The 16,216-nt window shown below is 37.0% G+C and overlaps 2 protein-coding genes across 2 annotated transcripts; one reads left to right on the forward strand and one right to left on the reverse strand.

The window, feature by feature from the left end:
* Positions 1-4,730: 4,730 nt before the first annotated feature.
* Positions 4,731-11,530, reverse strand: phf23b (PHD finger protein 23b). The gene is made up of 5 exons (XM_057346781.1): positions 11,043-11,530; positions 9,795-9,826; positions 9,623-9,715; positions 8,892-9,507; positions 4,731-6,266 (listed from the first exon to the last, which is right to left on the reverse strand). Exons 1-5 carry the CDS (start codon positions 11,068-11,070, stop codon positions 6,073-6,075), a joined length of 963 nt encoding a protein of 320 aa, XP_057202764.1. The 5' UTR covers positions 11,071-11,530; the 3' UTR covers positions 4,731-6,072.
* Positions 11,531-12,316: 786 nt separating this feature from the next.
* On the forward strand, positions 12,317-15,370 carry hsbp1a (heat shock factor binding protein 1a). Its single transcript, XM_057340880.1, has 4 exons — positions 12,317-12,501; positions 13,032-13,098; positions 13,507-13,651; positions 15,133-15,370. The coding sequence occupies exons 1-3, from the start codon at positions 12,457-12,459 to the stop codon at positions 13,626-13,628; spliced, it is 234 nt and encodes a 77-aa protein (XP_057196863.1). The 5' UTR covers positions 12,317-12,456; the 3' UTR covers positions 13,629-13,651; positions 15,133-15,370.
* The last annotated feature ends 846 nt before the right edge of the window (positions 15,371-16,216 follow it).

Raw genomic sequence — 16,216 nt, forward strand, 5'->3', positions numbered from 1 at the left:
TACATACAAATTGGGCACGTATGATGTATTTCACCTTGTTTGCTTTTTGTGCATCGAAAGAGCAAAGCGTGAAAACAATGTAACACCCAAAGCACCATAAATAGTTATCAACACCTCTGTGACCGTGGCTGTCATGAAGACTCAATCATGAGAGATGTTTTCAATGAAAAAAATGAGCCTAATTGTTTGATAAAAACAACAAGCTTTAGGAAAAAACACCATTCTAAAAGGCTGTTTGTATTGGCTAAAACATACTTAAATGCAATTGAAACTTGAGGATTTATAAATCACAAATACGTCACACTGTATTTTGCTAATCCGACATGTCGTCTATCTCTCCGACAGGAGGCACTATTGAGGGTGTTCTGTTAAATTGCTTTCTTTATAGGTGGAGCTGCTTTTTCGGCATTTTCAGTCCTCTTATTAGAAACCTATTGTTTGGAAACTAAATAGATTAGTCTACATAGATATGTATCATAATCACCAAACATATTTACCATTTATAACTGGTAAGGATTAGGAACATGTACCGTAACATTTTACTCCAAAATAAAGACAAAATTGATCAAATAAATAAATAAATGAAATAAATAAATAAATAAATATTTGATATAACAAGGTATATGATGATATATATTATTTGGGGAAATGTCTCCTTTGGACTTCACTTTTGGCCGCAACTGTACACAAGCTACTCTGTAGCCTATATTTAGCCAAGCCTCTTTAAATTCTTCTCAAAGCTAAGCTTCAGTTTATTGTCCAAGCAATTTGTAATGATATGTGTGAATTTTAAAAGTTGGCCATCATTTTTGGCTGTTACTATATATGCATTGTGTAATTGTATCGTAGAATTTATGAAGTGTTCAAATGCAAAAGCCTCTAAGTGCTGTCTGACAATTTTCTTCTAAAATGATTCTTTTTGTCAGGATCCGATGCCTATATTAATAGTTATTTCATTTTAAAGGCAAGGAGGATGTATTCATTGTCATTAAAGTGAAATCACTGAACACATGAGCCTGATAAAATCGCTAATTTTAGAAGAAATTTTAAATGGCACTTGAGGCTTTTGCATCTGAACTCTTACAATATCATTTCCAGTAAATGTTCTTACATTGATGTGTTTTTTTTTAATTAGTTCTTTTTAAAAAATGTTAAAAGGACTTATAAATCATGAGAAGAACGGATTGTTAGTATCTGTTAAAACACCTCCCTATCCTCTCTGGTGATTCATGCCAAATTAATTAGACCAAAAGCCTAAGAGATGTTCAAAAAAGTATTTTTGTTTGTTTTTGTCATTTTTATACAAAAGTATTTACTTAATTTGACAAGGATTCAGAGGAAAAAGGATTTTATGGGTTCTGAATTTAGTCATATATTATTCACCACATTCAGACATTACAGAAAAAAAACAGTTAAATAATGAGGATTTCAAATCTTGCCCTCGGTTTTAATGATCATAATTTCTCTGATGTTCTAGATTTATTTTGTTGGCACATGCGCATTTAACCAGTAACATTCCATATAGTACTCAATGAAACAAAAAACAGATAAAAAACAATACACTGTTTGTAATGCACATTTTGACTAAACATTCATGACTGTCCAGAAACTAACTCAGAATGTTTTGTCGCAGTTAATGCGGTGATTCTAGTGCTGTAGAAACTCAGATCATTACAAGGTTGTGTAAAAAAATAAGAGTATAATGAATTTTATACTTTGCCTATGTTGTGCAGATGTTTAAAACTTTACACTTTTTACTGATGTTATCACTGTTCTTAAAATTAATTTCACAAATCCAGTCACATAGCAAGAAAAAGCACTGTTATAGCTACTCTCCATCAAGACAACAGGTTTTTAAAATGCTGTCCTTCTGAAACCTCGGATGTTTTTCAGGAAATGAGAAAAAACTGTGGTTTTAAAATTATTCAACACCGTGTTGTCAAAGTTGACAAGCACATTTTTATACTTTTTATTGGTTAGAAATTTGCTAAACCCTGTGCCAAACATAAATGCTGACTAATAATAATAATTTATGACAGCAACAAAAAAATCACGAAATATGGAAATAAATTTGAGAAGGACAGCAGCGATATGGAAATTAAAATGAGTAAATGTAAATGTTAAGTTGTGCTGGCACTGAACTCTCTGTCATCGTTCTAAATTTGGATCTTAGGACCATCCGGGGTACTTATAGGGAAGACAGCAGAGGGTGGAGATTGAAAAACTGATAAAATACACATTTTACTCTAATTCGAGTAATCAGTGACTATTTGTTTTCAGCTTGTGTTGACAGACATCTGGGTGGGTTCCACCGGCCCTGTTTAGCAAGCACAGTTTATTTTCACCATGCGTTGTCTTTCGGCAGCTAGTCTAAGTCTGGTGGCCCCAATTGCCTGAAATAGCAATAATTAGGACAGGGAGGGGATTGGAGGAAGAGAGAAAACGTGTCAAACTGCTGGTAGACCATCCACTGAGGCCTCTCTTTTTTATTCTTACTTGTTTGTGTGTGTGTTTCCTACGTTAATACTACAGCCATCCCCAAAGTACAGTGAGAGAGAAAGTTGTGCATGGTGTACGTGGAAGGGAAAACCAGCGTTTTGAAGCTCTGAAATTGGGCAAGACAAGATCATCTGATACTTGAACATGCAGGCCACACACAGTGTCACCAAATACCAAAACGTTTCAATTAAACTGTGTGAAACTTTGTGAACTATTGCACTAGCTTGCATGAAATACCAAACCAGTACTTGCACTCACAAATTTGATTAATTGGGAGTTACCACAACATTATTAGTTAGAGATTAAGAGATTCAATGTTTTGGGTGTCTAAATTGTCTGTTGTTCCTATGATCTAAACATGAAAGAAATATGGAATAAACATATTTTAAATATAAACATAAATAATATAGAAAAAGGTGGAAAGAACCGTTTCAATCATCTTTTTTTGGTATGGTAAGTATGGTGCCTGCAACCACAAGGTCATGGGGTTTAGTCACAAACAGAAAAAATGCATAGCTTAAATGTGCTGCAACTCAATTTATGAATTTGTTCACCAAATGCATTCTCAATAGACTCTGAGTGTTGAAATGTGGCTTTTTTAAAGCAGATACTCCATTGTAATGATGTTACTGTGAGGTTAAACTACAACAACAAAACAACGAAAATTATACTTTAATCATGTTCCAATCTGTTAGGACGTTGGGTGAAGTCATGCTAGACACACACACACATATACACACCCTTTATCCATGATCTCTCTGTCAGCCTATATAAACCCACCCGAGCTTCAGGTCTACAAATACCCAAAACTGACATGCCCCTTGCCAAAAGAGGACAGCAAGGCAACATACACACACTGGAAAAACCAAGAAGGACTATCAAACAACTCCTGAAGAAACGCATTACAATTTGACTCACTGCAAGGTAACTTGTAAATTGCTGTGTTTATCGTCATAATAGAATTTTAAGGCTAGTTGATCTTAATAGAACAAAGTAGAAATATGAAAAACCATGAGAGATGAAATATGTATTTCATATAGAAATGCGAGATAAATGCTAAGAGTTTGCATGCAGCTGTATTATATGGTCTCTGATGCTGTATCCACAGATGGTGTGCTCCAGGTGTTTGCTGCTTATTCTGGTTGTCTGTTTCTTGATGGATCATCTGTGTGCTTTCTTTATACCTGACAGACTGCGAGTGAAAAGGGTAAAATATAACTTACAACAAATAATATGATAATAATAAATATATAATTAATTCAGAAGTCATTGGATGTTTTATTGCATCACTCTTCAAAGTGTATCTTAAAATAGATTTCAGTAACTCTTCAGTAATTTAGCAACAATTCAATAACCATGTTTTTCTATTTTAATGTCCTGAAGAGCAATCACAGGTCCGATCAGGAGATGTCACCATATATTTATGAGCTCTCTGATCTGGCAGACTTGTTCCCGAGAAATGAAGGAGAAGTGACTCGGGACTGGGATCCCAACCCAGCCCAGACACCGGCTTTCTTTTCCCCTATGGAACGAATCAATGTGCAAGTACCAAGCAGCAACCGCCACAAAAACAAAGATAAGCGGTGAGTACAGATTCACTTTGTTGCACTATATTTAAAATTATGATGTTTACATGACTTATAAATGATAAGTTAAGTTCACATGGCACTATACCCTTCTTATCATGTTATTGAGCCCAAATACATTCATGTAATCTTCCACTATAGGAGGAGAATCACTGTTCCTCTTGACCCCATTGGCAGCTCCCACTTATCTAGCAGAAACAGAAAGGTATGAAAACTTCATCTGGTAAAAACGTCATGACTTGTAAGATGCATAAGTTTAAATTAAACAGCTGCATTTTATCACTCAAAATATTTTTCTTCTCCCCTCAGGAGCAACCTGAAGAGTTTAAGGAATTTGATGCAAAATGATCGAGCTCACAAACTACTTTAATCCTAAATATGGACATTTATTATGATGTATAATTCTAGTCCTGTTTCACATCTTCATTTGTCTATCAAGTCATTGCATCTCAGGTTTATGAATTGTGACTTATTTATTTGTATATATGCAAATATAAGCTTACCGACGCCCTCTAGTGGGTTAGACCTGACAGACACTGTACCCGTGTTGCCAAACAATAAATGTACATGAAAATTGTTGTTACGTTCTTTGACTGATTTTAATTCACAAAACATGATGCACCTCATCTAGAGGTAGAACATGAAAATATGACATTTGAAGCACAATAAAGAAAAGTTTTATTTCTCTTATCAGGTAGATAAAGAAAACAATATCAGATGCAAAAAATATACCATTTGCTTTGCTTTTCTCTTCACTTTCACATATGTACACTTTTCAAAATCTGTTCTATGTACAGAGTGATGAAGCAAGAGAGACCTCTCTTTTGGGGATTTCCGATCTTCCTTGCTTCACAAACAAACAAACCAAAGAAAAAAACAATAGTTTCCAATCTAATTCAAATGAAAGAGCTTGTAGCATGAGTAATCTTCACCAGTTTCCAGAGTTTAAAACCACCAACACTTCTCCAAAGCAATAATTACAACCACTCTGTTTGAGAACAGCTTCAGCAAAGCTCGTAAATCTAGCCTTTACTTGAGCATGTTTCAAAACTGAAATCTTTCAACAGTCAACTTAAAACATCCAAAACAAAAATAATTAGTAATCTGGGACTGAACAATTCTGATCGCTTTCTGGACACATTAATTAATATCTGTACATTAACAGTAAAGTCCGAAGAAATCATCATTGGTTCAGCTCAACAATTACAACTGAAGTGATTCCCTGTCCAAATGCAAAATACAGCTGAGCGCTATGCTAGTTTCTAAGGTTTTTATATATATATATAAATATGGATATCATTTTCCACATTGTCAAGCTGTAATTTCAATGATAAAGGTTTAATACAAACATTGCAGTTTTACTATTACAAACAGTGAATTGCATTTAGCTTGTTAGTTTTGCTGCCTTTAGACAAAAGGCATGGCCATCTGGACAGTCGATTAAGAAAAAGCATGTTTATTTTTTTAAATAATTCAATAATGTCAACAGGTTCTGCATTATCACTACAATTTGGCATACATTTTTAAATATCTTTTCTTGTTTTACCATCCAATATCAATCAAGGTTGTCTTTGAAATACCTGTGACGGTTATCTAGAAGCACTAATTTGATTACTAACTTCATGTTGAGACATTTTAAAAGCTGCAAGACAGCTGTCTAACCATTCATTTTCCACTTACAAGCTTATTAAAGTAAAGCAAACTTAAAAAACAAAAACAAAAGGTTATTTTAAAAATGAACTGTCATACTTGATCCAAAGAGGACACAGACTACTTATTACCAACTCAGGAGGTAGGTGGCCAAAACACTATTTCTTAGTGGACTGTCCTTGTAATGGAGACCTTAAACTACAAAACACGTAAACAGTAACTAGACCTAAGGGAAAGGAATCAAACAGTTGTAAGAATTGAAAAGAAAGCAGAAAAAATGAAACTGAAATACGAGAACTGGGAACATTCAGAGCTTTGAGGGAATGATCATCACCCTCTAAGTGTCTTTTTTAAGACTCAACCGTCGAGAGTCTCTGCATTTGTGACAGTTAAATATGTCGGGCACATTAGACTTCTTAATTTTGGCACAAGATAGATGCACCCAGATGTTGCACTGACTGCATTCAATCATGGGACGTCCTGCAAAAGGTTTACCGCAGTAACAGGTGATTAAGTCCCATGAATCTTCACCTGTAAGAAGAAAACATTGTGTTAGACTATTAAGTGATAAAGCTATGGATGCAAGGTCATGATTCTTCATCATATGTTTCAGTGTTTCCCAACCGCTGTGCGGCACACTAGTGTGCCGTGACAAGTTGTCCGGTGTGCCGTGGAAAATGGCCAATTTTTAATAATAATAAATAAAATATAGATGTACAGCAATGTTTTACAATTAAAAGTAAACCAACTGTGACCTCATCGCGTATTTGACCACGTATACGTGATCTCACCCAGGAGACTGTACGTATACGTGACCTCGTAGCCCGCGATTTTCCCATGTGCGAATTCCACACATAATTACGACCACGCTGCTAAAACCAACGGGAAAACATAGATAAATTCTTGAAAAGAAAATCTAACGACCCTGAATCGGAACCTGGGCCCTCTAGCAGTGGAGACACAGGAAAGAAAGCAAAAATGGTGAGCTCAAGACAATACAGCGACAGTTATCTGTCATATGGATTCACTTTCACCGGGGATCGCTCGGCAGCACTACCCTTATGCTTAGTCTGTGGAGAAAAACTATCTAACCATGCAATGGTTCCTAGCAAGCTTAAACGTCATTTACAAACAAAACATCCATCACTTAATAAAAAAAGACAAACTATTTTGTGCGTTTGAGAGATCAAACGGAGAAACACGCTTCTTTGATGAGAAAGAGTACCACAGTGTCTGAAAAAGCTCTCGAAGCTAGCTACCTGGTTGCTGGTTTAGTGGCAAAATCGAAAAAGCCACATACGGTGGTGGAGTCATTAATTATGCCTGCATGCAAAGCAATTGTGAAAACAATGTTGGGTCCAAATGCTGCTAAAGAAATTGCAAAAGTGCCTGTTTCAAACAATTCAATCGCCAGACGCATTGACGATATGTCCGCTGACATTGAGAGTGTTGTACTGGAAAAAATAAAAACTAGCGTCAAATTTGCACTCCAAATGGATGAATCAACAGACATAAGTGGGAATGCTCAGCTATTAGCAAACGTGCGCTTTGTGGATGGTGAAATCATCAGAGAGAATTTTTATTTTTGCAAAGAGTTGCCATCAAAAACAACAGGAGAGGAAATATTTCGGGTGACATCCGATTACATTGAACAAGGAGGACTAAAATGGGAAAACTGCGTGTGTGTGTACCGACGGAGCAGCATCCATGACTGGGAATACCAAGGGATTCGTCAGTAGAGTCAAAGAAAAAAATCCGAACGTCACGGTCACGCACTGTTTTTTGCATCGCGAGGCACTTGTTGCCAAGACGTTACCAAAGGAGCTGTCGAATGTGTTGGATGGTGCAGTGCGTATTGTCCACTTTATAAAAACAAGGCCTTTGAAAAGCCGACTATTTGCTATCATATGTGAGGAGATGGGGGCAAGACCATAAGACTTTATTGCTTCATACGGAGGTCCGATGGCTGTCCCGTGGTAAACTTTTGTCGCGTGTGTACGAACTGAGGGAAGAACTGAAAACCTTCTTAACAGCGGAAAAATCGGAGTACGCATTGCTGTTGGCAGATGAGGAATGGTGTGCACGGTTGGCATACATGGCGGACATTTTTGCACATCTGAATGAACTGAACACACGAATGCAAGGGAGAAATGAAAATGTACTAACTAGCACAGACAAACTGCATGGATTCAGATCAAAGCCCTCTGGCGACAACATGTGGAAAAAGGCTCTCTTGAGATGTTTCCCCTTGCCCAAACTGGACATTCAGACAACTTTGCGGCATTGTGTGAGGTCATTTGTAAGCATCTATCAACTCTCGAAGAAAAATTCTCTTTTTATTTCCCCTTAACATCACCTGAAGCCTTTGACTGGGTTCGAGACCCATTTAGCTCATCTGCAATGGATAACGAAAATGGACTGTCGCTGCAGCAACAAGAGCAGCTCACTGAAATGAGACAGGGCCGTGGTTTGAAAATTACATCCAGTGACCTACCTTTGGACAGTTTCTGGTTGTCTGCTGCCAAAGAGTACCCAGTCATTGCAGACAGTGCAATCTCAGTGTTGTTATCTTTTTCCACAACCTACTTATGTGAGCTCAGCTTTTCCAGTTTGACTTATATAAAGAACAAAAATAGAGAAAGATTGAGAGCAGTTGACCAAGAGCTCCGTGTGTCATTGTCATCAATTCCAGCGAGGATATCATCTTTGTGTTCATCAAAACAAGCTCAAGTTTCACATTGACATCATATGTGAGTACTACGTTTATTATAATATGCTGTCTTAACAAGCAATTTAAAGCAATGCAGTTTTGTGCCATTTTGTTATATTTTAGTGGTTAATGTGATGCTGGTGTGCCGTGAAATTTTTTGCAAATTAAAACTGCCGCGGCAGAAAAAAGGTTGGGAAACACTGATATGTTTTACATGGTATAGTACACTAGATATGATAAACAATCCATCTTGACACTAAATAACAGTTAATAGATAATTTAAGTTAAACTTTACTTTTTATATAATAATAAAAAGCAGAGTTTGCTTTTGAGATTAAATTATCTGGAAGTTTCACTTCCCTGATGTAAAATTCAACAAGAAAACACTTAAACTTAGTTACAAATCTAACCCTGAGGTCTCGCAAACGCAGCTACAAGTCACTCACCTGACTCCACCATTATGTCTTCATCCGCTATCCAAGTTTCTCCTTCACTGGAGCTCATTTCAGCCTCCCTGGTGGCCTCCTCCTTCTCTACTTTCATCAGTGTTGTACCCTGGGCCTGTAGTCTGCGCTCAGCGCCCACTCCTCGGCCCAGGTGCTCCTCTCCACGGCTGGGACAAGTCTCCGAGTCTGTCTCGCTGTGAGCCGAGCTCTTAAGCTTCTTATGAGCTTTGGGTTGTTTGGGGTTTTTACTACGCTTGATCCTTGCACGTTTCTCCCCACCGCTGCTACTGCTGTCACCAGCACCCGAACCTAAAGAAAGGCGCTTTAGCTTCTTGTCCTTTTTGCGCTCAGCTTTGGTGGCCACCTCGCCCTCATAGAAAGAGTCTTTTAAACACATTCTGTCCATCAGGTTACTGTCAGAAGGTAATCGGCGCATGCTCTTGTTACTCTTATTGGCACGAGCTTTGTGAACAAAGGTGTGAATCGTATGCAAATCCGAAGTGCCATGACTCCAGCCAGCAGGTACGCTAGAACTTGCGCCACCTAAAACGCTGCCTTCACCTGAAGCACCAGAGCTGTTTGGAGAACTGGAGGATGCTGGTGACCACGGTCTTTCCTATTGAAAAAAGCAGACGCAGAATATCACTTTAGATATATATATTTTTTTTTTTAAATCTACTTCGAAAAACAAGGGAAGTGCACACCTAAATTTAAACATTTGCAAGTCTTACCTCTTTTGGAGATGGGATGTAACCCGCATATGCAAGAACAAAACTGCAAAATTTGTTGAAGTCCTCAACTGTCCTCTTTTTTCTCTCTGGTGGCTAGACATGAACATCCAGAATTAATATGACACGCACTGCCATCTACAGGCTGAAAAATGTATTTCCTTGTTTGACTTACCAGAGTTTCTGCTTTGCACTTCAATAATGAATCTAAATAGCAAAAAGACAGAAAATAAATAACATTAGTAGTTTAATAAGTAATCAAATTGTTAATACTAGAGAGAATATGCCATCTGATTCTAATACCCCAGTCTTCTTTCGTAGCTTGAAAAAGTGCGTTTTCGACAGTATGCTAACGCGCTAGCTGTACAATCGCTTACGACAACGCGTTGACCAAAACATACAATCCAAAGGCTTATGGGCACCATTTTGCATACAATCACTTCCACCCAAATAAATGATGCCCAAAACGACTTAAAATGTGGAAAACCCTTAAATTAATTCAATGACAAACGCCGGGCGCTAAAGCAGCGATAAAGAGGACGCAGCATGTGGCATAAGCTTTATTCTCGACGTCGAAACACATATGGCTAACTTTACTGGATTAACTCACAAAAAGCATTTCTGTTTTATTATATTAACAAAGTTTACGACCACTCTGGTGAAGAAGTATTGGCGGAGTATATACTCGACGCATTCGACAATATATCTGTACCGACATGATCAGTAAATAACAAAGAGTTAACGTTACAGTTCGACAGTGAATGCGACCAGGCAAAGTGACGCAAATAAAACCGGTATTTTGTATTTCCATGGCATAAAATTTATGAAGGACAGCGGGACCTTACATTGTTGTAAAGATATAACGATGGCAACTGTTTAAAAGGGGTCCATAGCAGCAGCACATTCAAAAAAAAAAAAACAAGCGATGTAACGTTACTTTGGGCAAAGACAAAGTGCGCAACGCTGCGTAACATGGATTTAATTCATTAAAACCATTTGAGCCGAAAGCCTGTTTAAACAGTCATACACCATTGTAGTCTGTTCATCTGCATATGTTAAAGCTAATGGAACAATGACAAATCAAACGAGTCTGCTAGTATAGTAAACGGCAATGATTTAACTCCATTGCACAAGATAGCTTACTTACTCAGCTAATCTATGCACGATTCCCAATCAATGAAACGCAATGAAGCTAAACAGCACACGAAAAACACAACTACTTGATAACCACCATAATTACAAATCGAATGCCTAAATTAGGTTTATAGGAGGAATAAGTCTGCTGACCAACACAGTACGGAGAGCCTACTGTAAGATGAAAGCTGCTAGCAGGCTAGCTAAGTGCTAAAACGATGATGGGTGTTGCCTATCACAAGTTCAAAGTTTTGAGTATTTTATTTTTGTGTTTTAAGATTTCACTTACCTTGGTGTTCAGACATTATTTCAAGCATTGTCGCCTAAAAGAACTCGATCCACTTTACTGGGATGACACCGAGCAGCGTCAATCTTCGCCCGGGCTTGGGCGCAGCAAGCCCCGGCTGACTGGATACAGTCTAACGTAGCTAGCTGGGCATCACAATCATTTAAACGACGATTTCGCTTCGTTTTCACTACCTTTAAGTAATTTACAAACTAGTCCAAGGGAATTCGACGCCTCTGGAAAGATTAATTAACTTAATTTTGCCCAGCAAGTTGCGTAGAGAAAACAATCCAGCTGGCAGTTTCGATTAACTGACGGACCACCAAATAAAAAAGAACCAACTATAAAACGATAAACCCAGCATAATTTGCAACGATTATTGGTTTAATATTCTATACGGTCGTGCTATTATCCCTCTTCGACGGACGTAGAAGACCACCAAATGTATGCGTGTCGCCTCTGGCGCGCCTCACTCAGTGGATTGTCAACTGACTCCTGAAGCCCCTTGTGGCCAAATGGAAGGAGTGAATATAATTTGTTCGCTAGGGTTGATGGGATATGTAGTTCACCAAATGAGATGTGCTGACAGCTCGGCATTTACAACAATTACGAAAAAACAACACATACCACGATTCATTCCACTGGACGTTGATCTGTTGTATTAGTGGGAAATTGAGTTCATCTACCCATTACCATTAGACAATCATAGTACACATATTTAAATCAACGACGACACGTTTCTGAACTTTCATATTTGTATACGGATGCTTACACAGTTTAAACAAGAACATCTGATATGCAAAGTTATACGTTCAAGTCATTTCGATAGGCACTTACTTACCACGAAATCGAAAACAGTGGACTGTTGCTACAGTGGGCGCTCATAAAGCATTTACCAGAACCAATTACAAATGCACGTGATTGATCTATTTTTATCTGTGACGACAGAAGAAATTGTTCGCACATTAACTTCACAGAATAATACGTAAATTGTTAACTTAAACATTGGCCTATAGCATTAGGCATGTGAACTATAGCATGTGAACTTAAAATCATATATAATAGTGGTAAACAAAAAGTATGCTGTTCGAATCCATGACTAATACACTTCAATTAAATAAAGTCAGAAAATATTGTGAAAATACTCACAAAATATTGTGAAGATCTAAATGGAGCTCAATGTATGATTTTATTCTGGGCCACTGAGCGCCCCCTGTCGGAAACATATGAAGTTTAAAGCCATTCTATTGCTTTAATTTCATTGACCAAACCCCTTAACAACGAAATCTGTTACTACTTCGACGACAGTTTCCACCTTGAATGCATCACGGTATTTACTGTACTGCCTTAACAAGGCTCTGATAAAACAAACAAAAGGATCACACGAAGGCAAGTAACGTTAACATTTCTAAAAGACATGTCCGAGAGGGACCCTAAATCATCTCAGGACCTGACTGCTGTGGTGAGTATTTGATTTCAACCGAGATACCATGTACGTTAATACAATTATACACACATACTATGGTATTCAACCACACTTTACTTACCGAAGAGAATTAAGTGTATACTTGTAAATGGTTTGATGTGCCTTTTACTCATCATTCCGTATGCTTCCTATGTCTTGAACTTGTTTTAAAGGATCGCATTCTTTACTAAATTACATTAACTCTAACGTGAATGTATTTTCATTTTTTGCTAATCTATAAAAGACGAAAATGTAGGTGTAATATAACACAGGTGTGTTACAAAGGGAGATTTGAGTGTATTTTAAAATTAGCTTGTGTGATTTCACGATGTTGAGAGGGTCCCCTTGTTACTATGGTTTCGGTCCCACGCGTGGGCGGGGAGCATGCCCTCAAACTGCTGTTTTTACTCTTGTGTGGGAAGCCCACACAAAACCCACACATTTCTAGATATTGTGCTCATTCACATTTTTCGTTTACCTTCTTTCACTGGTCTTCAGTTGAATAATTTTATTTCCATTACATTTAGGTGCAGACCTTACTGCAACAGATGCAGGACAAGTTCCAGACCATGTCAGACCAGATTATTGGAAGAAATATCCTTCTGCATGTTTACTTTCATTTTAAAGGAATACTTCACCCCAAAATGAGACGTCTGTCATCATTTACTCACCCTCTTGTCATTTTGAATCTATATGACTTTTTTTCTTCTGCAGAACACAAAAGAAGGTATTTTAAAAAATGTTGGTAACCGAATAACGGCTGTACCCATTGACTTTTGTCATCCCATTGGTTTTGTGTCCATACAATAGAAATGAATGGGAGTCGCCCATTGTTTGTGTACCAACATTATTCTAAATATCTTCTTTTGTGTTCTGCAGAAGAAAGAGAAGAGGTTTGAGATAACGAGAGGGTGACACAGAATTTTCATTTTTTTATTTTAAATATTTCAATAGATGTTTATTGAAATCCAGCAGTTTCAAGTTTCTTCTTAATACAAATACTCGATGAGATGAGTACACGAATCGATGACCTGGAGAAGAACATCTCTGACATCATGACTCAGGCAGGTGTGGAGGATCTTGAGGAAGAGATCAAAGTCACTGAGACCTCTGGAACTGCATAAGGCAGTGGTCAACACCATCTTTAGTAAGTATATTTGGTAGTATTGTACTATTATTGCATCAAGATGCATCTGTCAGTGGATACATAACTTTTTGTAAACTAGAGTTTCAATTTAAGTTCAATTGGACTGGACAATTCTTACTCCCTTTATTTAAGCTATGATAACAAAAACATACACAGCCATTCAAAAATAACAAATTTATGCCTTGCATCATAGCTACCTATTATCTTTAATAATTAGATTATAATTATAATTAGATTACATTATTATTGATTTTCAGTTATGTTTATCCAAAATCCACATTTAAATCCACATTAAAAAACGTATACCTGGCTCTTAATATGTATTTTTTCTACTAGTGACATATTCATCTTTACTGCTGATGGAAACAGTCTGATGATGGGACTCACAAATCATGTTTTATAACCATTACGTTACATTGTAAACCAACAAAGTGGCATACTAGACGCTAACTACTACCTCCACATTTTTATCGAGACTCACTGTTTTGTCATGAGGTGTGTTAGACTTACTGCAGCGCTGCGCGGATCGTTCGGCATATGACAGTATTGCGACAGGACTGCTTTCAAATTGCTCTTGCAATACTTTAATGTCATACTTTGACCAGTCTATGCAGCTCTGCATGATTGTAAACAACTGCCCTTTCAGAACTCACTCCCTCCTTAGCAAACTAATGCCAGTGGGTGGGGCCAACAATGTGATAATGTAAAAAGTAGGTGTTGATGTCTTGCAGTAGGCCAGTCATATGCAAATTCATTGCAGTGTAACATCACAAATCCATCAAAATTCAGACAAACTGTTTTTGGAGCCTAATTACATAAATACTTTTTATAAGTACTGGTTTTCAAAAATGAAAATTCTGTCATCATTTACTCATCTTCGAGTTGTTCCCAAATCTGTATAAATTTCTTTGTTCTGATGAACACATAGAAAGATATTTGGAAGAATGCTTGTAACCAAACAGATCTTGCCCCCCATTCACTCCCATGGTAGGAATAATTACTTATCATTTTTTTGTTCTGTTGAACACAAAAGATGACATTTTGAAGAATGTAGAACAGCAAACTGTTCTGGGGCACTTTTGATTTGTATTTTTTCCTACTATGGTAGTCAATGGGGGGCAAAATCTGTTTGGTTATATAAGCATTTTTCCAAATATCTTTCTCTGTGTTCATCAGAAGGTGAGTAAATGATGACAGAATTTTCATTTTTTGGGTGAAGTATCCCTTTTAATAACGAGGACATTTTAAGCTATGAAGCTTACAGGGTGTATAGTGATGCAAAGAACTCTTATATGTTTTTTCAATACCATCACCCCTTTATGTGAGCTTGAAAGTAGTTCATTTTAACAGAAATAACTAAATTTAAATCAGGCAAAAAGGGCACTTCAAAATTAGTTAAAAAGGCAGCAACCCACATATTTTAATGTCTTATTGTACTATCTCTTGCTCTTGTTTAATGTTTAGTAACTTTTCTCTTTCAGACTGCCAAGAAACACCCTGAAGACCTTCTACTGCAGTGTCAAAATGTTTAGATGAAATGTGAATTCAAATTTGTATGTAATTAAATTAAGTAACAATGGTGCTTGCATGGTCTATGCCTATAGACTATTAATGGTCAGAAGATCAATATATGACATCTTTTGTATTTATTCATTGAACAACAGGGTAAGATTATTTGATTCCTGCATGTTTTACTGATTATTAAAGCTCTTTCACAAATGTCTCTCTCTTTATTCTTTCAGTTAGTGAGTGACAACAGCAGAATGATATCAAACCAAGTTTGGAAATAAAGCCTTATGATGTGTAGGCAAATCTGCTTCAATTCATGCACAGATCTCTTTAGGCAAGTAGCTAAAATGAACAGTAAATTGAATCCTGATTCACATTCTTATTTTACATTTTTCCTACTCTTCACAGAAAAAGCTTTATTTAATGTCTTGTACTGTATGCGGTGAGTCTTTAAATATTTACACATACACTGAATGACAAATAAGCCTTAACCACTAAATTTGCACCCCAACAAAGACAGAATCTCATTGGCAGCACCGTTTAAAGGTAATGGTATTCTGCTATTGTGATCCTCCATGGATGTATTTGGCAAGCAAACCTAGCAAGTAAGCTATATACAAATCACAAGCAGAAAGAATTACTATGATTAAATTGTTTTGGTGTTGGTTTTTATTATACAAAAGTTTTTTTTAAGCAGTCTGTTCCTTTTCAGAGACAACCATGAATGTTTAAGCAGGTTGTCCTGAAACTGAAGTAGAAGAAGTTTTCAATAGCTGTTGGTCGCTCAGCCTCAGTGTTTTAATCGAAATAGGGTTAGCTTGCTTGCTAATTATTAGCTCACTGACTTCTCTCAGCTAAACAATGTGCAACTTTGTTGCAAAGAGTGCAAACACGTGAAACTCACTCAATGAAAGCTGTGAGATTTAGAGGAGTAGTTTTTAAAGGAGTCATCATTTACTCACCCTCTTTTCATGTCAAACCTGTATGACTTTTTTTCTTCCGCAGAACACAAAAGAAGATATTTTGAAGAATGTTGTTAACATCCTCCCATTCTCT

The sequence above is a fragment of the Triplophysa rosa genome, linkage group LG1 (genome assembly GCF_024868665.1).
Source record: "Triplophysa rosa linkage group LG1, Trosa_1v2, whole genome shotgun sequence".
Taxonomy (NCBI): Eukaryota; Metazoa; Chordata; class Actinopteri; order Cypriniformes; family Nemacheilidae; genus Triplophysa; species Triplophysa rosa.

Coding starts and splice junctions, on each gene's coding strand:
- phf23b (XM_057346781.1), bottom strand. CDS start 11,070: ATGCTTGAAATAATGTCTGAACACCAAG. Junction 9,827..11,042: donor AATAATGTCTGAACACCAAG/GTAAGTGAAATC, acceptor TTTGCTATTTAG/ATTCATTATTGAAGTGCAAA. Junction 9,508..9,622: donor ACATCCCATCTCCAAAAGAG/GTAAGACTTGCA, acceptor TTTTTTCAATAG/GAAAGACCGTGGTCACCAGC.
- hsbp1a (XM_057340880.1), top strand. CDS start 12,457: ATGTCCGAGAGGGACCCTAAATCATCTCAGGACCTGACTGCTGTG. Junction 12,502..13,031: donor CTCAGGACCTGACTGCTGTG/GTGAGTATTTGA, acceptor CATTACATTTAG/GTGCAGACCTTACTGCAACA. Junction 13,099..13,506: donor AGACCAGATTATTGGAAGAA/ATATCCTTCTGC, acceptor TAATACAAATAC/TCGATGAGATGAGTACACGA.